At 46.8% G+C, this 25,306-nt stretch overlaps 1 protein-coding gene across 1 annotated transcript; it reads left to right on the top strand.

Annotated features, from left to right (window-relative positions):
* The first annotated feature begins 125 nt into the window (after nt 1–125).
* Nucleotides 126–25,113, top strand: kcp (kielin cysteine rich BMP regulator). The gene is made up of 46 exons (XM_076028916.1): nt 126–821; nt 1,282–1,838; nt 1,928–2,000; nt 3,024–3,352; nt 3,487–3,655; nt 5,730–5,803; nt 6,438–6,531; nt 7,463–7,545; nt 7,622–7,715; nt 7,918–7,997; nt 8,390–8,475; nt 8,584–8,674; nt 8,757–8,856; nt 8,958–9,043; nt 9,796–9,889; nt 9,981–10,130; nt 10,231–10,337; nt 10,420–10,513; nt 11,402–11,575; nt 11,667–11,749; nt 11,832–11,925; nt 12,563–12,745; nt 12,823–12,993; nt 14,048–14,221; nt 14,325–14,407; nt 14,495–14,585; nt 15,347–15,429; nt 15,532–15,705; nt 15,915–16,094; nt 16,637–16,901; nt 17,339–17,421; nt 17,508–17,601; nt 18,137–18,310; nt 18,424–18,506; nt 18,753–18,873; nt 18,972–19,054; nt 19,698–19,797; nt 19,903–19,991; nt 20,257–20,359; nt 20,463–20,605; nt 21,654–21,826; nt 21,922–22,033; nt 22,545–22,646; nt 22,746–22,910; nt 23,568–23,868; nt 24,458–25,113. Exons 1-46 carry the CDS (start codon nt 713–715, stop codon nt 24,676–24,678), a joined length of 6,372 nt encoding a protein of 2,123 aa, XP_075885031.1. The 5' UTR covers nt 126–712; the 3' UTR covers nt 24,679–25,113.
* The last annotated feature ends 193 nt before the right edge of the window (nt 25,114–25,306 follow it).

The following is a 25,306-nucleotide window of genomic DNA, read 5'->3' as shown; positions in this document are numbered from 1 at the left end:
TGCATCCACATGGCTCCTCTCCAGTCTCCACACCGGGTTTTAGCTCGTTACCGCAAAACAGGGTCTTTGGGAATCAACGCAAAGCACTTCTGGGTGGAGAGATCTTTTTCTCTTTTTTCCCTCCTTCCTCCAGACGAAATGAGGGAAAACAGGAGAAGAAAATCCCCTCCTCTCCCTCTCAGTCGTGAGTCCTCCTGGCAGGCAGCAGGCTGGAACAATACCCGGTGTGACCCGGACTGCACTGCACACCTGAACTTTTTCACCCGACCGACAGACCGACCGACCGCGCGTCTTTTTTTCTTCTTCTTCTTTTTTTTCCACCTACCTAGTTTCACCCCAAAGCAAGGATACTATTAATGAACCACTTTTTTCCTGTCTTTTTTTTTTTTTTTTTTTTTTTTGCTTTGCCATCATGGAGTTAAAGTCTGTTGCTGAAACGAGCCCGAGGGGGAGTGTAATTTCGTGACGCCCTGCCTGCATCCAGATGTTTCATGTTTCTTTTACGCGCTTCTTTTTTTTTTTTTTTCTTTTTTTTTTGCGAGAGAGCGAGAGGTCTCCTCGCCAAGACAGGAGGGGAATCCGGGAGATGAGGAGCGCGTCTCTCTCCGCCCGATCACTTTAAAAGTCCAATGAATGTCATGGTTTTAGCTTGGCTTTAAATCCAGGCAGTGTGGTGGGTTCGGTTTTGGTTTTGTATTTATTTATTCTTTGCATGCGGAGAATGGAGTGCGGGAAACTGATGCGGCTCCTGGAGATGCTTCTACTGCTCGGACTCTTGGCAGCGTGTGTGCCCGGACTCTACGCTTCAAACCGGGGGAAGGGTGAGTTTAGCAGAGGTTTGTTGAGATTTGAAAAATTGAATTCATAATTATTGAAATTTATTGTTAATATTTTGCTTTAAATTGTAGAATTAGTCTGTCTGATCATCTCACGCCCTGCCATGTTTCCAATGAATCCTTTTGTCTGTCTCCAATTTGAAAATATCATTTTTACAGCAAAATATAGTTCAAAGACGCTCCGTCTTTGAACTTCACCGAGTTGTAAAGAATTATCCAGAGGTTCACAGTGTTGACACGTGCGCTCACCCACTCCCAAAACTGAGCGAAGCTGACAGTTGGGGTCTGCTTTGCTCGTCACTCTGCCCTGCTGCGGTTGTGTGTGACACCGGCGAGGGAGGCCGGGTGACCCCAAAAGCCACATGTCACCCACCCGCCCGCTGCCAGCCACCAGCAGTCTGCTGCTCCCGATTCACACCCTCTGTCTTCTCTCCTCGCTCCTCAGTTGTCGACCTCCTGCAGCACCTGAACGCCTCCCAGCACGTCAGCGGCGTGTCCCGCCTGCAGGACCCCTCCGGCGCCACCTACAGGATCCGTCCGCGGGCGCCGCACCTGACCCTCCCCCGCGAATATTCCCGCGCCCTGCTCGCCGACCTTCGCGGCGCCCTCGGGGTCCATTTGGTCGGACGGCAAGCCGCCGGCACCGCCGCCACCCTCCTCTCGCTGACCTCCGCGACCTCCTCGCCAGGACTCCAGATCGTCTCCTCCACCCTGGACCACACCCTGCGCGTGCTGGCGGCGGGGGGCAGCTTCGTCTACCCCGGAAGGAACCCCTTCTCCAGGGACCAGTGGGCGCGGCTGGCCGTCAGCCTGGAGGCGGACCGGCTGACCTTCTTCGTCGACTGCGACCCAGCCGCCGAGCTGCGGCTCCGAGGCGGCGAGAACGTTTCGAAGTCTGTTTCGGAGGATCAGAGGGACGAGCGGCTGAAGAAACTGCAGGTGCCGCGGGACGTTGTCATCACTCTTGGCAGCGCGCCGGGGAAGAAGGAGAGCAAGTTCAGCGTGAGTTTCCCCCCCCCTCCCACCTCGACTCAACAGCTGTGAGGGAGTCTCAATATGACCGATGTTTTTTTGTTTTTTGTCCCCTGCAGGGATACCTGAGGACGGCGGAGATTTCAACCACCGCTTATCCAAAGCGACCCTGGCTATGTGAAAATGTAACAGGTAAAAAAAAAATCTATCTATATTTTGCACTGAGGGTTCATCTAATGAATCAAATGATTCTGAGATTCAGCACAGAAAAATACGTGTGTGTGTCCAAAAATATAAAGACACTGCGTTTCCATTACCCCTAGAATTGCGCAAAACCTAAATATCGCAATAAAAAAAATTGGTCATGGAAACACCTGAACTTCGAAAAACCTCTCAAATATCGTTAAAAGGTTTTGATGCTCTCATGAGGAGGTTTTTCAGACAGTATTGATATAGAGGTATATTGCAAAAGTGTCATGGAAACACTTTCGCATTTAGTAATCAAAGAGAAAAATATAACAACCATTCTCGACAGCAAACAAACTAAAAAAAAAAAGAAAAAACGCAAACGTAATTCTCGTAAAACAATCGTTAAAAAAAAATCGTGTCCCGCGTGATTTTACGAGAGTTGTGGCTTATGCGCGTCACACCATTCAGTGGAAACACTTGCAAATTGCAATTGTGCTTTGCCGCAATTTTAGAAATATCGCTTTTATTTTGCGAACAACTGTAATGGAAACACAGCTACTAAATCCATGCAGCTTTCATAGATTCGCAGTAATTTACCTACTTTTCTGCTTCTTCTTGTTTATGGTTGTGCTTACTTTTAGGCTCCAACTTCCTTTTTCTCACGCCTTGCTTCATTCTGGCTGTTATTCACCTAGTGACAGAAGTTTCAACTTTTCTACTGTGAACCCTCAACAAGAATTTGAGTCAGTGAAGTGCAATCTTTATCTTGTGACTGCCTCTGGAGTCCCAAACACTTAAATCATTAAACCTAAGTAGGTGGACTCCCCCCACCCCCCACCCCAACCCCATGGTTTATGTAGATTAGATCATATCTTCAGTTCCTCCAACAGTTTGTTTGTTTTCACAGTGGGCCACTAATTTTAGTGACATTTGCCAGGATGTTTGTACAGGAATCCGCATTTCCTCTCCTAGTCATTCAAGAGCGACGAGGACGTCTCTCTCAGCAGCTGCTCTCTCTCCCTCCAGATACCCTGCCTCCTGCTCCTCCTCCTCATCAGCAGCAGCAGCAGCAGCAGCACGAGGATACCCGGAGCTCGCGTTCTCACACTGACAGCCCTCAGAAGCGCGACGCCTCACCCAGTAAACCTCCGAAAAGCCAGAGGCCAAGTGACAAAACCAGCCATTATCCCCAGGACGTCCAGAGTGACCAGCTGCAGAGGGCTGCGGCGCTGGGCCCCCCGGGGTCTCCTCTGGGGGGAAAGTCTGTTTCTGAGGATCAGAGGGACGAGCGGCTGAACAAACTGGAGGCCAGAGTGGAGGACATGGCCGCAATGCTGGACATGGTCAAAACTCAGGTGTGTGTCTCTCTTGAAAAAGAAAAGAGGGCAACACAAAACACACACGCGCAGTCACACGCAGTCACTCTCACTTTGAACCAGTGCTTTGAAATGACAAAGACCTCTCTTCTGTTCTGCGTCCTGTCTGGCAGAACGCGGAGCTGCAGTCCCGCGTGCGCTCTCTGGAGGGGTGCGAGTGCGTGAGGCGGCGATGTGTGTGGGAAGGCCGTCAAGTGGAGGAAGGCCAGCGCTGGCAGAGTGACCTCAACACCGTGTGTACCTGCACATCTGGAGAGGTCACATGCCAAGCTGACATCAAAGGTAAAAAAAAAAAAAAAAAAAAGATTCTGGGTTTGCCCCTTGTTTTGTTTTTTTACTTCTTTTTTTCACTCACTTCAACAAATGATTATTGTAACAAAGGGAACACACAAGAAAATCTGCCTGTAAATTTGGCTAAAATTTAAAAGAATTTGAAGAAGAATTTTTGTCACCAGATGGAAAGTATTCTATTCTATTCTATTCTAAAAGGACTTCGTAACAAACAGATAGATCAGATGCTCTGTTGTCTCCAGAGCTGATGCATGTTGTCCCAGTGTCCCAGAATCACAGAGCAGAAAATTTTCATTCCAATTTGTGCATTCCAGCTGCCCGTTTGCAATGTTGAAACATTCTCGGCTTAATTGTTGTCTTGCCAGTGCAAGAACTCTCAGCAGTGGTAACTTGAATAAAACAACAAACTTTGTGGTGTGAAAAAAAAGCACATTGCAGTTGGAAATGTACAAAAGTTAGACAGTTTTAAAACAGTTAGAAAGTTCAGTTAAGATCAGTAGACATTCCAACGTTTTGAAAAAACTCCCGTATGAAAAATGATTTTCCCCACCGTCTCTGTCCTGCTGGTGAGCTGCCTCGCCAGGAATGACAGTTGTCCATCCGAACTCCATTTGCTTGCTCCGCTCTTTGTAAAACATGTGCTAAAACACGCATTCTGCAAGTCAGTCCTCTGTGATGTCACAAAGGGGAACACAAGGAGAATACAAGTGAGAACACCCCCCCGGCTTGATGTCCCTTCAGCTTTTGTTTTAGTCTCCTTCCAAACACGTGGACGGTCCAGCGAAGCCTCAGTTTCCTCAGGAAGTGAAAACCCAGCATTTTCGCCGGAGGCTGTAAACAGAGGACTAAGCTGGCTGCTGTATTCTGGAGGGATGGAGGATTTTTGCTGGTTAATCGATGCCGGAGGCGGCGCTGGAGTCTGGGGTGAAGAATAAAGACCTAAAAATAAGCCAGAATATGGAGCCTTTAAAAGCACCGAACTAGCAGCTGTTACATATTAGTACGGCCTCCACTCTCGAAGGATTCTCTCTCTCTCTCCCTCTCTTTCTCTTTCTCTTCCTTTGTCTCTTCCTCACTCCCACCGAGTTTTGTAAACTCGTTCCGTTTGGCTTCATTTTGCATATTCATGCCAACGCCGAGACGCAGATGTTCCTAAACAGCGCTGCCCCGATGTTATTTCTCCGCGCGTTACTATCTGGGCCTTTTCATCTGCGTTATCTTTAATTGTTTCTGCATGTTAGCCTGAAGATTCCACTGCCGCTCGCAGACTCACATTGCAACACACACGCTTGCGCGCGTGCGCGCGTGCACACACACACACACAAACACACTTTGATCTCCTGCTTGCTCGGCCTGTTACAGGAAATGCCTGATGGCTGCTGGCACAGTAGGCAGCCTCGCTAGCTGGTGATTATTGCCCTTTCTTGGCGCACACAAAGACAATTTCTGTCCTTGCAGATCCGTCGTTAAAATCATTTTCTGCCGAGAAGTCCACAACGAGCTGAAATTATTGTTTTGACGATTTCCTGTAAAACAAGCGACGGTGATGTCACTCGTTTTTCGGAGGGGGCCTGTAATCAACTTCCTTTACCATAACGTGCATGAAGTTGTTTGAACCGTGGTCCTGCTTTGTATAGAAACAGCACAACCACTACCACCACCACCACATGCACACCTACAAAACTGCAGCGTGGTGCAGATTTGTTCCCCCTTCTCGCCCCTTCCAACAGTAAAACCCCGTGTTAATGGACTCGCTGGTGGTACACTCTTTAACAACTGCAGGGCCGCCGGCGTTTCTTAGGTTATTGTTCTGGCCCATAAAACCTTGTGCGTCTGAGTTGCCAGCACGTGCATATCACATCAGAACGTCGCTGTTCTGTCATTACTGCGTGGGGGGGAAGAAAATGGCAAAACCAGATGTCGCCCGGTGACCCAGAGCGCAGGAGACGTAATGATAATCTGCCGTGAGAGTCGGAGCGGAAACCTATTAAAAAAAAAAACTCAACATCTTTATTTCTCCCCGTCACCTCCCTTTCCCAACGCACTTCTTGTGTCTCGTTTGCAGAGTGTGTCCTGGACGGCGCCGTTTATAACGTGTCCCACGGCGGCCAGGCTGGCTGTCAGACGTGCACTTGCCGGGTGTGTATTTGACATATTTATACTAAGGGCTGTCAACAATTTTTTTTATTTTTTATTTTTTTAGCTAATTGTGATTAATTGGTTTGAATTGCATGTGTAAAATTCTGTTATTTTGCATTTCAAGGAAGTTTTTACCCCATAATGTGAAGTATTACCAGAAATCAGCCAGCGGCCAACTACGGGACAAAAAGGCTTATGCTGGGTTCACACCTGATGCGGAAGCGCTGTAAATGTAGGATCGCATTTGTCGATCGCCGTATTTTATTTTGAAAATTGCTTTTATTTTGAAGACTTACCGGATCTTCTCGTGTTTCTTTGAGTGACTTGATGCGGCTCGCGCACAAAATAGACCAGACGCCGAAGCGATCGCTGGACGGCGCGAGCCGCTCGCGGAAGTTTGAACGACACCACTTCCGCTTCCAGTGTGAACCCGGCCTCACGTTTGAAATGCGATAAAACAAAACAACAACAAACAACAACAAACAAACAAAAAAACGCGCTATTGTTATGGATTGTGTTTAGCTAATCGCGATTAATGCGTTAACGCGGACAGCCCTAATTTATACACCTATAAACACACGCGAACAGCATTGAGCCGGGCCGAGTCGCATATGTTTCCATGTGTTGTGAACAGGGGGGCAAACGAGAGTGTAGCCGCCTCCGCTGTCCGCCACTGGACTGCGCACAGCGGGAGACTGTAGCCGAGGACTGCTGCCAGAGATGTAAAGGTAAATGGATACGCCATTAACACTTCAGCACTGTAAATACTGACATTTACTGACGGGCGTTTCACACGCTGACGTTTCATTGGTTATCACAACAGTTGAAGAAGTCCATCAGAACTTTTGAGCGGCATCTCCACTGCCCGGTGAAATAGATGAATAGATTTTTCTACATTTTCTTAATCCGCTGCAGCGCACCACAAAGCAGCATGTGCGCAGTGCAGAGTGCGTGCATTTTACAAAGCGTTTACGAGTTGCCGTCAGTCTGTCGCGCTATTAATGGGGAGCGGATGGAGGGCAAGGCTTTTGTGGGAGGGGCGAGGCTGTTTGTGAGGGATCCCATTATTCCAAAGCGTCTACCGGATGGCAGTGGTTCAAGCAGCTGGGACGTCTTTGGATCTGTGGCTACGCTGCTGGCCTCGACCTCTTCTTCACGGTTCAGCTTAGAAGTTCACCACCGGCAGTTACTTTAGCGCTCGTTTCATTTTCTTTTTGATGGGGGTTGGGGAAGCATCTGTGTTGGACTTTGGACTTTTCACTTTTGATGCATTACAGCATCAAGTGAGTCTCTGCGCTGGTCTTCCACATCGATTTTAAATCAAAATCGGAGCCTCATCCTCAGCTAAAATCTCCTTGGTCTTTTTGAGCTGTTAAGGACCAGGTTGCTGTAATTGCAGCGCCTGGCCAGATGTTTACCCTCATTCCTCACTGTCACTGCGCCGCACTTCACTTCACGCTCGATGTGCAAAGGTTGTCATTAGGAGTCGCTGGAAACCTCGACAAACACCGCTTCACCTTTATGATACCAAGATGGTTCTCTTGTACTTTGAAGTCCAATAGTTAACTGATGTTACATGAATATTAAATGCTGTTTATCGTAACGCCGAGGAGTTTAAAGGCTCCTGTGATGTGTGTGTGTGTGTGTGTGTGAACGCAGGCTGCGTCCACTCTGGTCTCCACTACGACCACGGAACAAACTGGAGGTCGGCGGAGAATCCCTGCGACGTCTGCGTCTGTTCGGTGGGTGGGAGTCCGGCTCAAAGCTTCCTTTCCCTGAACCTTTCCCTGAACTGAGATGCTGTGTCCCCTTCGCCAGGAGGGCCGCGTCCGCTGCGAGAGGGAACGTTGCAACACGCCCTGCACGAACCCGGCTGCTCCTGCACGCGACGCCTGCTGTCCAGTGTGTCACGGTGGGTCTGGGCTTCTCTCCTGTCTTTAATTATAGGGTGCATTCTGTCAGTATGAGCGCCTGACGTGAGTTTGTGATGTTCTACAGAACAAATATCAAAATCCTATCCGAACATGTAACCGACAAACAAGCTGATAACACGCTCTTGGAAAAAAAAAAGAAGGGAATATGACTTTCACTGTTTGTCTCTCGCTGTCTTTCAGGCTGTGGGGTCAATGGTCACGACTTCCCGAATGGAGCCCAGATCCCCACAGCGGACCGCTGTCAGGAGTGCACATGTGTGGTAAAGACACTTCAAAACCACTTATCATTGGTTATCACAGTTGAAATGTGACTCATTAGAAGTCGACTTATAATGAATCAATCAGTAATTTGCATCCCTATTTCCAGTGTGTTTTACCAGGAATCTGTGTTTCTAGTCTGTCAGTGAACTCAGCAGAAATGAGAGAAATCCATCCTTGACTTCTTTGGCACTGCTGCACTTTCCAGTGTGTGAAAATGGCTCTGTCAAGTTGTCCTTTGTGATCTCACAAAGGGGGCTGGTACCTTTTTTTTGTTTTTTTTCACAGGAAGCAAAAGCCAGGTGTTGTTGTCTGGGGATTTTTTTTTGATTTGTCATTTTTTTCTGTCTTTTTTTTTTTTTTTTTGAAAGCTTTATTTATTTTCCCTTTGCAGAACGGAAATGTGGTTTGTTCAGCCCGTCGCTGTCCAGCCTTGTCCTGTCCAAACCCTGTCCATCGGCCTGGAGACTGTTGCCCGCGGTAAAACAACCTGCAGTGTCCATCATCCATAGCACTTCTACACCTGCGTCAGTCCGCTTGGTTCAACAAAAAAGGACTCGGCCTCCTTTGCGTTTGTGCGACTTGCAGGTGCGAGCAGTGCGAGTATGAGTCCAACATGTACGAGGACGGACAGAAGTTCTCTTCCAGCGGGGACCCCTGCGTGCAGTGTCGCTGCTCTGTGAGTGCAGACAGACCGTTTTTTACATGAAATAGTTTGCGCATGTTGCACAGAGTTCTAACCCTTCAATTCTCTCCTTCAGGCGGGTCAAGTGTCCTGCGAGCGTGTCGATGCGTCGTGCCCCACACCCAAATGCAGCCACCCGGCCCGGCAGAAGGGAGAGTGTTGTCCCACCTGCCACAGTCAGTATCGAAACGGCCGCGTCGGATGCGCTTTGCCCTTAGGCTGCCATTGTTTGTAAAGCTGAAAGCTGCTAAACCTTCTCCCTCTTCCGTCTCGGCAGATTGCGAGTTCGAACAGGAGGTGCACGCCGACGGCAAAGCCTTTGTCCCTGCTGGTAGCGGGCCCTGCCTCAAGTGCAGGTGTAAGGCAAGTCAAGTGTCAGAAGAAGAGTCACCACATTAAGACTGGCCACTTTTTTTTTAATTTTTTTTTTTTAAAAGAGAGCAAACATTGCATCGATTATTTTTACGCAAACAGCATTTTCTTTGTCAAGCACTTTATGTTGCATTGTCTTTGTACGAGAAGTGCTTTATAAATAAAGTTTGATTTGCAATGTAAAATATATACAACTTTTATTACAGACACAAATGGTCCAGATAAGAGCCATACAATACAGACAAAAGATATAAAAGACACAATGGAAAAATCATACAAAGCTATTTTAAAATGCAATGTGTACAGATCACTAAAAAAAACACACACACACACACACACACACACACACAAAAAACATAAAAACTCAATGCCCTCAGAGGAGAATACGTTACCAGTGCTTCCATATCTTGGAGCGTGTAGTGCTAAGTTTGATGCTTGTCAATGGCATGATTATTTATTTTCAGTTTATTGGTGGCAGGAGAGATTTACACGTACAGCAACACCCCTGTGCAGTTTGTATTTGTTAGTCAGTCCCGTGACGCATTCCACTTGACCACTTGCAAAGTTTAACAACTCTGACTTGATCTGTGTTCGGCGTTAAAGAAAAGTGTGAAAGTCAGAGTCTAGTCAGTGCTTCTCAGACAGTGTGCGGGATCTGGGAACCCATCTACAAGAGACGCACCGCCAAACTTTGAAAAACTTGACGCCTGAGCAGGTTAATACACATTTGACCTGCGTTTCAGGCTGGGAATGTCATTTGCCGTGAGGAGAAGTGTCCTCCGCTGAAGTGCTCCAACCCCATCAGAGAGCCGCACCTCTGCTGCCCGGTCTGCAAAGGTAACGACTCACTCGCGCAAACACACACACAGACAGACACACACACACTTTAGCGGGCGTGCTTCACTGCTTCCTCCTGGTGGCGCCGCAGCGTGCGTGCTGGAGGGCCTGGAGTACGAGGACGGCTCCAAGTGGCAGCCGGAGGGCCCCTGCTCCAGCTGCACCTGCGTGAACGGGGAGAGCGTGTGCACGCGCTCACGCTGCCCCTCCCCCGAGTGCCGCCACCCCACCAAAACCACAGGTACGACCGCGGCTCGGCGGCGGATTGATCTGACCTCTGACCTCTGACCTCTGACCTCTGAGAGTGTGGCACCCTCAGTCTCTCCCCTTCCTCTCCTCAGCCTCCTGCTGCTCCGAGTGCGAGAGCTGCACCTACAGCCATCGCATCTACAGCAGCGGCCAGCGCTTCGCCACCCCCGAGCGGCCCTGCCACGTCTGCACCTGCCTGGTAACCGTGTCTCTCACACACACACACACACACACACGCTGCTGTGTCCTAGCAGCGTGACGCAGCTTTCTCTCCCCCTCAGCGCGGCAGCGTGGAGTGCGAGAGGAGACCCTGCCCCCCGCTCAACTGCTCCAACTCGTACACGCCGCCGGGAGAGTGCTGCCCAAAGTGTCCAGGTGCTCCAAACTTGGCCGGATGAATGCGTTCAAAGGTCCAGTTGGTAAAATTTGGCTTGACTTATGATTTTTATACTGGTAAAATCTTAATATACTGCCCATAAATACATTAATATAAGTGTGTACTCGCAGGACAATAAAATTGATTATGGTTTTCAAAAGTTTGCGCACACCTTCTCATGCAATTTTTTTTTTAAAATCTCGACAACTATCTACACTGCAGATAGATACTGAAGATATCAAATATATGTAATTATGCAGCAAAGAAAAACACATTAAACAACTTTAAATATGTTTTTTTTTTATGAAAGGTGGCTATTTTATTTTAAGAATTTAAATATTAATTGTTATAATTGCATGGATGGTAGTTTTGATGCCTTCAGTGAGAAACTGCAATGTCGATAGTCATGAGAGTGAAAGAAAAGACTATAAATTCATAGGGTGTGTCAAAACCTTTGACTTGTAGTGTATCAGAACACACATGGAACTCCGAGCTAGCTGCCATCTTGCACGGCCATATTTTAAGCCTCATTTTAAAGGCCAGGAATTAAGGTCACCTGCCTGACAGTGTGTTCCGTGTACAGGTCGCTGTCAGGCAGGCTTCCTGGAAAAATGGTGGTGCAAGATTGCAGCCATGTAGTACTATGGATATTCTTATATACAGCATATGAAAACCCTTCTAAGGGTAGGCAAACCAAATTGCTTTTATTCTGCAAGTATACAATTTTATTAATGTATTTATGCGACGTATATTAAGCTTTTACCAATATAATAATCATTAATCAAGCCAAATTTTACACACTGGACCTTTAAATCTAGATCAAATGTGTGAGTGACTTTTTATTTATTTTTTATTTCAATGTTGTGTTTGGTTTGCATCCCTTCCAGACTGCTTCTTTGAGAACCGTGTGTTTGTGGACGGGGAGGCTTTCCCCAACCCGCTCAACCCCTGCGAGGAGTGCATGTGCGTGAGCGGCGCCATCGACTGCGGCCGCACGCAGTGCCCTCGGCCGCACTGCAACGCCCCGCTGCCTGGGACCTGCTGCCAGAACAACTGCAACGGTGCGGGATCTGATGTCTTGTGGCGCGCACATTTTTTTTCAAATAAAGTCCCAAAACTTCATACGTGCGCGGTTTTCTTGGCCCGCCTTAGGCTGCAGCTACACTGGGAAAGAATACCCCAACGGACACGAGTTCCCCCACCCTACCGACATGTGCAGGACGTGCAGCTGCATCGTAAGAACCGTGCCAGAGGCGCGACTCCCAGAGACATTTCTGTCGTTTGAGGTCATCTTACACAGTGTCTGGACTCTCGCAGAACGGGAACGTCCAGTGTCTGATGAAGAGGTGTCTGCCGCTCTCCTGCCCCAACCCCAAAGCCGTGCCTGGGAGCTGCTGCCCACAGTGTCCTGGTAATTATGCACAAAGCTCGAAGTTGTGCTTCTGTTTTAACTGTTCAAACCTGGTTCTGGTTCTGTAGCTGCTGTGGTAGCTGACGTTAACAATTAATCGATTATCGATTAATTTGTCGATTAAGAGTTTTTAATCGATTAAATTAAATTAGTCATAATTAATTGAACGTTTTTTAAACAGCTAGTTAATATCATTATAACAGTGTAGTGGCAGGAAAGAGTGATTCACCTGTAGATACTGTGATGGTCATAATATACCTAAAACAAGTTACTTTTCAATGACTTGACATGAAGTTTAAATGTGACCCATCAGAAGTCAACTTAAAGTCAGAGGATAAATGTTTAGGGTGTTTTTACTGTTCTCGAATGTAAAAATCAACATTATTTAAGGGTTAAATAATGTGTTCCTTACACATTTTTCATTGTGACATTTAGGTTCCCAGGAAAAATCGGCACTTATCAATTAATCGTTAATCGATCGATAAGGTCAATCAACTAACGATTAATGAATGAATCGATCATTCGCATCCCCAGTATGTATGTGTGTGTGTTTACATATATATTCATATGCATAAACATACTGCAATATGAAATAATGATAATCTAGAACTTTGGTCTCATGAAATGCTCCTTGCAGCTCCGCCGTCGGACTGCGTGTACGAGCAGCGGAGCTACAGGCACGCCGAGCGCTTCCACCACCCGGCCGACGGCTGCCGCTCGTGCGTCTGCACCGACGGCGGCGTGCACTGCCAGCGCAAGCCCTGCCCCTTCGCCGCGTGCTCGCATCCCATCACGCAGGCGTGCTGCCAGACCTGCGAAGGTACGTCCGCACCGTCGGCGCAGAAGCCAGCGCACCCGCGTCTCAGTCGCTGAGCGGTGTCGCGTCGCCCCCTGCAGGCTGCCTGCACGGAGGCCGAGAGCGAGCCAACGGGGAGACCTGGGGCGACCCCTCCGACCCCTGCTCCACCTGCGCGTGCCGCGACGGCTCCGTGCGCTGCGAGAGGAAGCGCTGCCCGACCGCCACCTGCAAGCACCCGGTGCAGAGGCAGTGCTGCCTGTCCTGCGATGGTGAGTTACCGGAGAAACCAGCAAGGCATGTTCGGAAGTTGGGTTTATATCGAGTAGCATACAAGAAGGCCCACCCCCTGTGAAGTACATGGATATATACAGAGATATATTAAAAACATTGATGGATGAAGCCAATTGAAAAAGGTGCTCGCTAAAGTTCTTGCTTATTGATTCCTTCCCATTTTACAGCAAAAAGAAGAAAAAAGAAAGGCAGCTCATAAACTAGTTTGAGTTGCGCCTCAGACTTCAGGACAAGAAACAAGCTTTTCAACTTTATCTATTCATTTGCATTAACCTGTCATAATCGCTGATCTTTTTTTCTTTTAAATTTTTTTTTTTTTTTTTTTTTAGAAAGGCAAATTTCCATTGCATACATTAGGTACAGACTTAGTCATTCGAGGACATGCAGAAAGGCGAACACAGGAGGTTCATGAGATTTTGTGCTTCTTGCCTGACTGTCACTTGCTTTGGTTTAAAACAATAACGATGACGAAACGGAACGGAACAGAACTGGTGAGCAGCACCACTTCAGAACATCCAAGTATCACATAAGAAAGGAGGACAGGTTTATACAAGACACAAGCACATTCATATGAAATCAGCTCTAATTGGTTTGATGCACTCAGTCCATTTGGATCAGATCCTATAGAATTTTTCTTTTTCAACTTTGAGAGAATAAAATATTTTCTCCATAACATATATTTTGTTTACAATGTCAATCCAATCGTCAATGGTGGGTGGTTCTACTTTCAACTATTTCCTTGTGACAGATTTCTTAGTGGCTGCCAATAGTATAGCCAGTGTTTTTTTTTTTGTCTTTGATGTTCCATGTTTCAGACGAGATACTACCCAAAAACAAATTTTCACAATTAAAAGTGAAGTTTACAATAAATATTTCTTTACTCTGCCCAGTAACATCTTATTGTCTGGCAGTCCCCCCCAAAAAAATCTTAGATCCACAAAGTCTCCAACAAACGTCTCCACTGCCCTGGTGACGTTTTTGAATGGGTGTAATAAATAATCTCTGATCTCAAGCTCCGCCTCTCGCCCGCAGGCTGCACTTTCCGCGGCAGGGAGTTCGCCGACGGCACCGAGTTTGCGAGCGACGACGACCCCTGCAGCGCGTGCTACTGCTACGGAGGAGAGGTGGTGTGCACCAAGATCCCCTGCTACGGCGAGTGCAGCCACCCGTACAACCCGCCGGGCCAGTGCTGCGGAGAGTGCCAACGTGTGTAGAGGCGGAACCCGACTCAGCCACTAGGGGGGCGCTGATGCGGGATTACACACCGGTTCTGATTTTTGTCTCTGCTTGTTTCACTTTCTGACGCAAGGCTGCTTCTACAACGGCGCCGTGATCGCAAACGGACAGACGATCCCCGACCCGGGAAACCTCTGCTCCGAATGCACCTGTCAGGTAGCAGGTAGCACACTCACACCCAGGTGCGCACGCCCGCACCTGTTGAGACGGCCATTCACCGCCATTCTCCTCCCTCCCCTCCAGAGCGGCTCGGTGAGATGTGCGAGGAGGCTGTGCCTGGCGGCCCCCTGCTCCCACCCGGTCGCCGACCCGTGCGGATGCCCCGTCTGTGAAGGTAGAAGATAGATGGATAGATAGATAGATAGATAGATAGATAGATAGATAGATAGATAGATATTAATTCCCTTAGGGCGTTCCCTCAGGGAAATTTGGGTTCCATTAGAAGCAGCACCAGTTAAGAAAAAAAAAGTTTTATGCAGTAAATAATCAAGATCAACGATGATCTTGAATGCTCTGCGATCATGATGAATGTATGAAAATCACTCAAGGTTCGCTCAACAAGTATGGGAACATTTTAGTGTTTAGTGAAAACCATTTCTAATGTCTAATTAAAAGTAAAGAATAAAAATTAAAAATTAAAAATTAAAAGTGACTGAGAGGAATCCAAGTGTGCAAAATTCTGCGTGAACACACCAAAACTAGGCTTAGCCTAAAATATAAACACTGATGCTTTGTTTGCTCTTGTACAGTTTAACACACACAGCTAAGTGTGATGCAAAGCAATGCAAAGCTTTGTTTTAGAAATGTTTTTTTAAAGCATTCGATTTCTGCAATGATGGCCGCGTATTGCACACTCGATATTCATTCTCTAAAATCCCATTCAAATAGACAGTCAGGGCAACAACTCTCAAAGACATCCCATAATGGGTTCAGCACATCCTGTCTGATTGCCATGCACTGTTAATGTTCTCAGAGCATTTCAGTGGATTAATTCATGAAGCTGGTTATGATGGAGTTCAATGCAGAAATGAGTCAGTGACCACAAACTTTGGAACAGCGTGCAGAGTAATGACTGAAGCGTCAATCCGGGTGCAGGTTGCCACTTTGAAGGCGTCACCTACGTGGATGGACAGACCATGGCGGGAGGAGAAGGCGGATGTCAGGACTGCACATGCTCAGTGAGAAGCAGAAGCGTTGAGTTTGAGGCCTACATTTTTTTTTTTTTTTTTTTTGCAATGTGCCTATTTTTTTTTTTATTTTTTTTAATGCTTCCACGGTAGAGAGGGGAAGTGGCGTGCGCGCGGCGGAGATGCCCGGCCGTCTCGTGCTCGCACCCGGCCCTGGACGGCTGCGCCTGCGGGATCTGCGACGGCTGCAACTTTCACGGGAGGGGCTGCTTCAACGGAGAGCGATTCCCCCATCCCACCGACCGCTGTCAGCTCTGCTCCTGTCTGGTACCGCCATGCACGTTCACTACCTGTCCATTCTGGGTGGGGGGTGGGGGGGATTCAAATCTACATTAATCCTACCTTTAACACATAAATACATTTATGAAGTGTATACTCACAGTACAATTCGCAGTACAATTCCCTTACAACTTTAAGGAAGTGTCCCTCAACTGTGCGTGCGTCTGTTTTGTGTCTGTGTGTGTTTTTGTGTACAGAACGGCGGCGTGGTGTGCACGCGTGCGCCCTGTCCCGGTGTTTCCTGCTCCAACCCGGTGACGCGTCCCGGCGAGTGCTGCCCGCTCTGCACCGGGCTCTGTCGCCACCTGGGGAAAGAATATCAGTCGGGCTCGTCCTTCACCTCGCCCACCGACCCCTGCTCCTCCTGCTCCTGCCTGGTCAGTGTGGGAAAAATTCCATTCAATTCAATTCAATTCAATTCAATTCAATTCAATTCAATTCAATTCAATTCAATTCAATACAATACAATTCAATACAATTCAATTCAATTCAATTTAATTCCATTCAATTCAATACAATTCAATCAATTCCATTCAATTCAATTCAATTCAATTCAATTCAATTCAATCAATTCAATTCAATTCAATTCAATTCAATCAATTCAATTCAATTCCATCAAATTTTATTCACATGTCTGATAAAAGAAGACACAAATATATAAGCATTTCATTTGAAATTGAAATTACATGAATTGAATTGAATTGAATTGAATTACGTGTGAAATGGAAGATACATGAAGATGACGCTATCAATAACAAGGTCCAAGTGGTCCAGTAAAACCGTCACATAATCATGTAACATACAAGCAAGAAATATTTACAGCATTAGTTCATAACACACAAAACACTCACTCATTGACTCGAGATATTTTTTCATGCCGTCTCTCCTCCCTCCACCTCCTCTGGCCCCTTGTGCTCAGAACGAGGTGGTGAGCTGCCAGAGGAGACCCTGCCCGGTCCAGTGCTCCCACCCCGTCCTCTCGGACACCTGCTGCCCCGTCTGCGACTCCTGCCTGCACGAGGGCGTCGTGCACCGTCACGGCCAAACCTTCGCGCCCTCCTCCGACCCCTGCCGCCGCTGCACCTGCGTCAGAGGCAGCGTCACCTGCGTCCCCCTGATGTGTCCGCCGACGCCCTGCGCCCGGCCCGTCACCAGACCCGGGCAGTGCTGCCCCGAGTGCACAGGTAGCACAAAAACAATGTAATCTTTATTAAAGCCAAACAGCTGCATTTACGAAAGAGGATTAGGGCCACAAGAGGAGAAAAAAAAATATTACAGGAAGGAGATTTTTATTTAAGTTTTCATTTTGAGTTTTAAGTGCAAATTTCGTGAATAAAGTCAAAATTTCCTGAATAAAGTCTCCGTTAAAAAAGACGAAATTTGTGAATAAAGTTGACGTGAAAGAGACGAAATTTCGTGAATAAAGAAGAAATTTGAGGTTGACGCAAATAAAGTGGAAATTGGCCAGTAGACTGTACGGATGGTGGATTAACCCAGTTACCCACAGTTAAAAGTAAACTGTCGAAAACAGGTGTATCCCACAAGGTTCACCCACAGTAATCCAGAAGTACTCCACTAGACTTGCACCATCATCATTTCCCCTCCTCTGTCTCTTGCCTAGTGTGCACTCTGGACGGACAGAAGTACAGAGACGGACAGACATGGACTCGGATCTCGAACCCGTGCTCCACCTGCACCTGCCGGGTACACCTGACTGACTCCCCGGCTGCTTATCTCCTCTCCCTGCACTTGAGTTGTTGTTTTTTCGCCCACTAATCTGAGTCTCTCAGGCAGGTGAGATGCAGTGCGCGTCACCCCAGTGCCCCAAGCTGCCCTGCATGCACCAGGTGACCGATCCGGGAGCCTGCTGTCCACGCTGCCGAGGTAACGGATCTGAATCACAGACAGAGTGGATTTTATTGTCAGTGTATGATACCACAATGTTACTCCTTTGGTTGGTGTTAAAAAAAAATAATACTGTACAGAAAAATAATATTAGAAGACTGAAAGGCACCAGTATAACAAAACAGGATAAATTGAGAATAAAAAAAAAAAATCATGTCTAAAAAAAGATACATATGTACATTTTTCACACAGTGCACCTAAGAAGAGTATTTGCACAATAATAAATGGCTTTCACCTTATCATTATCTATGATTTCGGTATTATCATTGCTGTAATTGGAACCATTATTGCACCTTAGCACTGCATTGCGCACGACAGATAAAAAAAGACAGCTGTCGCACGGATTTAGTTGTGACTGTGCCCTGAGATATTATTTTACTGTTGTATCTGTTTTGAGCTGTTTTGCGCGTTTAATGGTGGCTCAAAGTGGCTCAAAAACAAACAAACAAACAAAAAACAACTGCAGACAAAATGTTTGTTTCCACACACCCATGTGTTGAATCCCCCGTCCCAGGTTGTGTGTACGGGGGAGAGGAGCATCCCGAGGGCAGCAGCTGGTTCGCAGACTCCACCCCCTGCATGACCTGCATGTGCGCCGACGGCGTGACCACCTGCTCCGAGGTGCGCTGCCTGTCCCCCTGCATCAACTTCATCAACGTGCCCGGAGAGTGCTGCCCTGTGTGTGCCGGTAGGTAGGCCAGTGCCCCCCCCCACCCCCCCACCCCCCTCCTCCTCTCGGGACGTGTCTTTTACGTTGCCGGCGCTCGGCCGAGTCTTCACTCGTAATATCTTTGTGTGCAGACTGCGTGTTTGAGGGCAGAGTGTACGGCCCCGGTGACAGCTTCCACCCGGCCAATGACCCCTGTCAGATCTGCACTTGTGAGGTACCTCACATGCACACCATGATCTTCTTCGTCTTGTTGTTTTTGAAGTTCAGAAATTGCTGTCATTTGACATGCAAATTTTAATGGTTTCTGTTTTGTATTCGATCAATTTAATGTTTAATTTGCCTCTCTACAGGTGTATCAGTTATATATATATATATATATATATATATGTATATGTATGCATATGTAAGTCCATTTTTTCTAAATAGAATAGAAAAACTGATGATGTTTGTGCCACTGCAGGTGATGCCGGACGGACAACAGCACTTGAGGTGCTACCGAAAGCAGTGTCCAAGTCTTGTGGACTGTCCCAAAAGCAACATCCTGCTCTCAGGGCCCGACTCCTGCTGTCCTTACTGCGCACGTCAGTCACCCAAACTAAAACGCAGCCCTAACCCTGTTTACAATTCTTTTTTTTTTACTCCCTGAAGTGCTGTAAAACGTTTGCATGAATCTCTCCAGAGCCTCTCAGCAACTGCACCACCGCTCTGATCGGCAACGAGGTCCTGGCCACCGATGACCCCTGTTTTACCTGCCAGTGTAAGGTACTGCCGCACTTTCCTCACACTAAACAAGAGTTCCGTGATTGTCGGGAGTCAATGTGACTGCTGTCTGCAGCCACTTAAAATTTAAGTGAGTGACTGGAGTCGCAGCTGTTTCATTATCCAGATCGATATATTTCCCCATTTCCTTTGCTTCAGCGTCACGTTGCACGATTTGAAGCATCTCGCTGGCAGCGTTTCCATGACAGTTTTTTGCAAAATAAAAGCGATATTTCGAAAACTTTCGACAAAGTGCAATTGCGATTTGCTGGGGTTTCCACTGAATGGTGTGAAGCGCATAAGCTGTAATTCTCGTAAAACATTGACACGCGAGTTTTACGAGAATTACGGTTGCTTTTGTTTGTTTACATTTGTTTGCTGTCAAAAATCGTTGTTATATTTTTCTCTTTGGTTACTTGTAAATTCTCTTTGATTACTTAGAGTTAAAATACTTGCAATTTACCTCTATATCGATACGTCGGAAAAACAACGACACAAGAGCGTCAAAAACCTTTTAACGATATTTTCAGAGTTTTTTCTAAATGCACGCGTTTCCATTACCAGTTTTTCTATTGCGATATGTAGGTTCTGCGCCATTCTAGGGGTAATGGAAACACAGCTCAGTGACTCAGTGTGTGTGATTTAGGACCTCACGTGGACCTGCTTGCACCGGAACTGCCTCCCACTGACCTGCCCTCCGAATGAACAGTTCACCCCTCCGGACTCGTGCTGCCCCGTGTGTAAAGGTCAGTTAACGTCATTTTTCCTCTCGTTTTTAATGTGTGTGTGTGTGTGTGTGTGTGAGTCTGGTCTCCTCTTTCTATCTGTTTTTCTCTTGTCTTTGCTCGCAGATTGTGTGATAGAGGGCCAGAACAGGCGAGTGGCCAACGGCAGCAGCTGGACAGACAGCGAGGACAGCTGCGTCACATGTACCTGTAACGTGAGTCTCCGAGGAATTAGCAGCTCAAGCCGCTGACATTTACAAAGTGAATGCAAACACACCCAATGCACACGTAAAAATCAGCTTATTTTTTTTCATGGAAACGTTTGAACTAGGGATGTGTTTCAACCTTTATTTTATCGCGAGGTTCATTGTGTTTAATTTATGGAACCTTCTCATTTAAAGTGAAATCCTTAGCAGAGACTGCTCAGGAACTTTGTTTTTGCAGACTCGATTTTTAGCGGTGGTTTCTTTGTTTTCCTAGCTGGGTCACATCGAGTGCAGCATTGAGGAGTGTCCGCCCACAATTTGCACCGACGGACAAAAACGAGTGAAGCTTCCTGGGAAATGCTGCCTCGACTGCGAAGGTACAGACTCGCCGTTTGCCATCCGTCCCCTGCTGACTCGACGACGGTCAGGATTCGTTTTTTTTTTGTTTGTTTGTTTCATTTTTGTTTTTTGCTTCCGTAGAATCGAAGGCGTCGTGTCTGCACCAGGGGACCGTGTATCACTCCAACGAACGGTGGGAGGTGGACGAGTGCACCGGCTGCGTGTGCCTGTCGGGGAACGTCCACTGTCACAGTGAACGATGCCCTCCCCTCGCGTGCGCAACGGTGAGCAACACACGTGCACACTCAAGTCCAAGTTGTTTTTTTTGTTTTTTTTTAATCATGATGTGATTGTTGTAATCTGCAGAAAGTCACACGTCTACTCTGGCGCGACTCATTTATCGGTCTGCATTAGTGAGTGTTAGGGATGCAACAATATCCGTTCAATACATAATAATACAATAAATGCACAACGGAAATCCGTGTTTGGTTTGGTGTTGTTCGGACAGTCACAAAACTTTATCCGAACTTGTTGTGCAAGTAGATCCACTCAGGTCTTCAGGGCTTTTGACAACTCGTGGGTCCCGCATGTTATCAGTAATTTAACTTGTCAAAGCCCCACACGACCACATCAATTATCACTCCATCCATCCATCCATCCATCCATCCATCCATCCATCCATTTTCAATGCCCGCTTCCACCGGAGCTCAGAGTCACGGGGGGGGTCTGCTAGAGCAGTTTGTCGCAGCGCCACGTCGAGACAAAACAACCACTTTTTTTATTGAAGTGAATTCTTTATGCGAGCATAAACACACAAATACCGTAAATAAGATAAGGAAAAGAAAAAAGGAAAAAAATACAAGCCTCATACTCAAAGGAAACAAATATCCAGAAACTTAAATATGCTGGAAAAGGAGTGGGAAGAAGTACAAAACTTTAAACCTGCTGCTACTCACTTCGCCTTTCACCTGCATCTCATTGCAGTCTCCATCAAAATGCATTAATACAAGATATTTTATGCAGCTATTAAACATCATCAACTACAACATTACTACAGTTATATTACGGCACTATATTACCGAATTTTACATATTATACCTAGGCACTGCACTATATTCGTACTATTAATAGACACTAAAAATGATATACACTAATTACCATATTCCAGGTACTATATTTTAACATTAAGTATTATACCCACTAATATCATATATTACAATATATTAAGAGTACATTATTACAGCATCCATACGAACAGAAATTGGGATGCATACCGAACCATGGGAGACCTGCATCGCTGGTGTGCGCGTGTGACCGTGTGTTTGCTCCCAGGACGAGATGCCAGCCATCGTGCCCGGCCTGTGCTGCCCTCACTGCCTTCCTCGACCCGCCACCTGCATCGCGTTTGGAGACCCTCATTATCGCACCTTCGACGGCCGCATGCTGCACTTCCAGGGAACGTGCACGTACGTCCTGGCGCAGGACTGCCAGGGCGGAGACTTCAGGTAGGCCCCTGTCTCTCCTGGCTGGCACCAGGAAAACAAAAGAGTACCCTTTCTACATATAAGGGACTGACTGACCCCTCACTTCGTCTGCGCAGCGTTCACGTGACTAACGACGACCGCGGCCGTAAAGGAGTTTCCTGGACCAAGGAGGTGACTGTGTTTGTCGGGGATGTCACTGTGCAGCTCCTCCAGGACTGGGTTGTGAAGGTTTGTACTGTGCTGGGCCTCATTCAAAATGGTTTCGATGCCTTGCACCCGATGCCGGTTCCAGAACGATACTTTTTTTTGATACCAAATGTTTTAGGACCAGTTTGAACAACAACAACAAAATACAAACTGTCTCTTATTTGTCATTTTACCTGTGATTCAATCCAGGGTTTCCTCCACATTGATTTTGTTGTGTCCCCGTCCTTTGCCGCTACATCCTTGGCACAAATGTTGCGCTGTGCTTTATTCCACCTCAGTGATGTGGTGCCACACTTTATGCTTCTTTGGCATGATGCTAACAAAGGTTAGCGAGTGTCTTTAGTTCACAAGTCTACAATGTGAAAGCCAATCGACAGCAACTTTAGGTCTTGACACACATATGGCAAATGATTATTGATGGACTTTCTTACATGTTGAAATTTGTGACAGAAAGATATAAATTCTATGCCCAATAGGATGGGAGCATTAAAAATTATGCAACGACGATAATGTTTTCTTTTGTGCTTTTCAGGTGAACAGTGAGGTTGTGACGTTGCCGTTGCTCAGGGAGCCGTACATCTACGTGGAACGACAGACCAACACCATCTTGCTCAACACCAACATCGGCCTGAAGGTGTGCGCTCATTTGTTGTTGGGGTTTTTTTTTTTTTTGTCTTTTTTTTTTATCTTCACAACGCCACTTACGCTCTCACACCCTCGTGGCCACCTCTAGGTTCTGTGGAGCGGACGTTCGCACCTGGAGGTGAGCGTGCCGGGCTCCTACAAGAAGCACACCTGCGGCCTCTGCGGGAACTTCAACAACTACTTCCAGGACGACCTGCGCATGCCCAGCGGACAAATCAGCCAGTCAGAGGCAGACTTTGGCAACAGCTGGAGGGTAAAAACAAATTGAATTCGAATTTGAATAAACTTTATTGATTCTCCAAGGGAGAAATTTGTAGGGTCGCAGTAGCAACAGATAGAAACATTATTATTATTATTATAACATAAATATTGGTAAAAGAAAATTGGTATATTCCCCATAAATACATTAATAAAAGTGTATAATTGCAGTACAATTAAAGTCATTTGGTTTTCCTATGATTAGAACAGATCTCATGTATATGTAATAACATGCATATAGCAAGGGACTTGCTCCCAGGTAGTTGCCATCTTTCACCGCCATATTTCTAAGGAAGCCTGGTGTGGACAGTCCAGACAGCGCGTTTTGTAATTAGGGTGAAAGCTCGCGTCTTCAAACAAACCAACGAAGGAGAAGTTGAACAAAGTATCCAGGTCTGGGCCACTGTAGCTCATGGGCAAGCTCAGGAGGGGGAGAGAGAGTGAAAGACGCAATCTAAAATGCGACCACTTGATGTCGCTGGTTCTTCTTCAAAATTTCCAAATATTACACACTTGGCCTTTAATTTAATCGGGTACCGTTAACAGTCTGATGGCTGTGGGTGCAAAGCAGCACACAGCGGAAATACACAGAGAATAAAAGACATCAGGCGTCATTTCCCCCCCCCCCCGCTCAAACTGTGTTGCACTCAAGGTTTCAAACGGAAGCCACTCGGTCTCGTCCTGCGTTCCCGGCGAGGACGTCGACCCCTGCAAAGACGCCGGCTACCAGGCGCGGAAAGGCGCTAACGCCCGCTGCCAGGTGCTGAAGTCTGCCGCCTTCAAGCCCTGCCACCGCGTGGTGCCGCCGGAGCCCTGGTACGGCGCCTGCGTCTACGACCTGTGCGCCTGCGGGGCCAACACCGACGAGTGTCTGTGCGACACGCTGGAGGCCTACGCCAGCCGGTGCAGGGAGGCCGGCGTCGTGCTGCAGTGGAGGAGCTCGTCTCTGTGCGGTGAGTTGAGACTTTGCGTGCTCATCGGTGCTATGTGAACTGACGTTTGGCTGTTGAAGCCGCGCCGTTTTCTGGTTTCTAGGGCTGGGACGATATGCTTTTCTCCCAATTCGATTCTTCAATGACTTTCTTTTTTTTTTATATATATATATATACCAACTCGTTTTATATTGCGATTCTTCGATTGAAGGATTATGATTGTCTGCAGACTATTACGGGAACCATATTCCCCCCCCCAAAAAAAAATAAACATCACATGTACAGTAAATCTGTTTTTAAGATTTATTGAGCAGCAATATATACATTTACTCTTTTCAAACGCCTCAGACTGCATAAAAGAGGCTAAAATAAAACAGTGAAGCAGAGTTAAATAAAAATATATCGCCCTCTGCTGGAGAAAAGTGGTAACTTTTTCTAACCCGGCATAACAGACTAAAATGAACCATTTGAATTTGAGGAGGGGAAAAAAATTGATTTTGAGCACAAAAAAACATTTTAATAGTCGTCAAACAAATTATTTTTTTTCTCCCACCCCTCCCAGTTTCACTGCCTGACTGTGTTCTTCCTCCTCTCTGGCTGTCTCCCTCAGCTGTGGGCTGTCCTGTGGAGAGGGGCTTTGTGTTCGACGAGTGCGGACCTCCGTGCCCCAAAACCTGCTTTAACGCCGACGTGCCACTGGGGGTGATAGAGAGCCACTGCTTCAAGCCCTGCGTGCCGGGCTGCCAGTGCCCCGCTGGTCTGGTCCTGCACAACAACTACTGCATACAGCCAGAAAAGTGTCCCAAGATTATTCACGGCAACCCCTCGTAATGCTCGGAGTTGCGCACTTCCGGAGCGGAGCCGTGCGCACGCTCACACACGTACACACTCACATGCACTGCCACCTCTTTGTACCCCCCTAATCCACCCAAGGACTGCACAAGCCTTCTGTTACTGTACACTGAAGTTCGGTGAACCCTCGTAACCTGTGGCTCCGACACATGGACTGATGTGAAATACTCGTGTTTATTTTGTCTTGCTATTTTTGTTAAGGTTGTTGAATGAGTCCACACATGTATGTAGCACTAAATATTTATACTACACAAGGATTTGTGGTTTGAATTTCTACCTTTTTCGCCATGTATGAGATGTTGACCGTGGATTTAAATGAACAGATTTATTTTCAGCACGCTGTGGCGTGCGACATTACAGGAAGATATATAATCTCAGGTACTCTGACTTCAATAAACAAATGTACTAAATGTCTGCCGTTTTTCTTTTCATTTTATTTTCCTGGTTAAATTCATTTTTCAGAAAGATCCTCATATGATGGTTTGCACTATTATGAGTTTATTACTATTATTATGATGTGATTATAATGATGATGATGATAATGATTAGTAGTAGTAGTAGTAGTAATAGTAGTATTGGCATTAGAATTAGGATTAGAATTACACTG

Source organism: Nelusetta ayraudi, unplaced genomic scaffold (assembly GCF_046127955.1).
Source record: "Nelusetta ayraudi isolate G7.1 ecotype Tasmania unplaced genomic scaffold, CSIRO-AGI_Nayr_v1 ptg000026l, whole genome shotgun sequence".
NCBI classification, from domain to species: Eukaryota; Metazoa; Chordata; class Actinopteri; order Tetraodontiformes; family Monacanthidae; genus Nelusetta; species Nelusetta ayraudi.
This window is presented reverse-complemented; position numbering and strand designations above follow the sequence as displayed.

Excerpts from the sequence above, each read along its gene's own strand:
- kcp (XM_076028916.1), top strand. The coding sequence starts at position 713 with ATGCGGAGAATGGAGTGCGGGAAACTGATGCGGCTCCTGGAGATGCTT. Across the intron at positions 20,360-20,462 it reads ATGCTGCCTCGACTGCGAAG|AATCGAAGGCGTCGTGTCTG; the intron begins GTACAGACTCGC and ends TTGCTTCCGTAG. Across the intron at positions 23,869-24,457 it reads GAGGAGCTCGTCTCTGTGCG|CTGTGGGCTGTCCTGTGGAG; the intron begins GTGAGTTGAGAC and ends TGTCTCCCTCAG.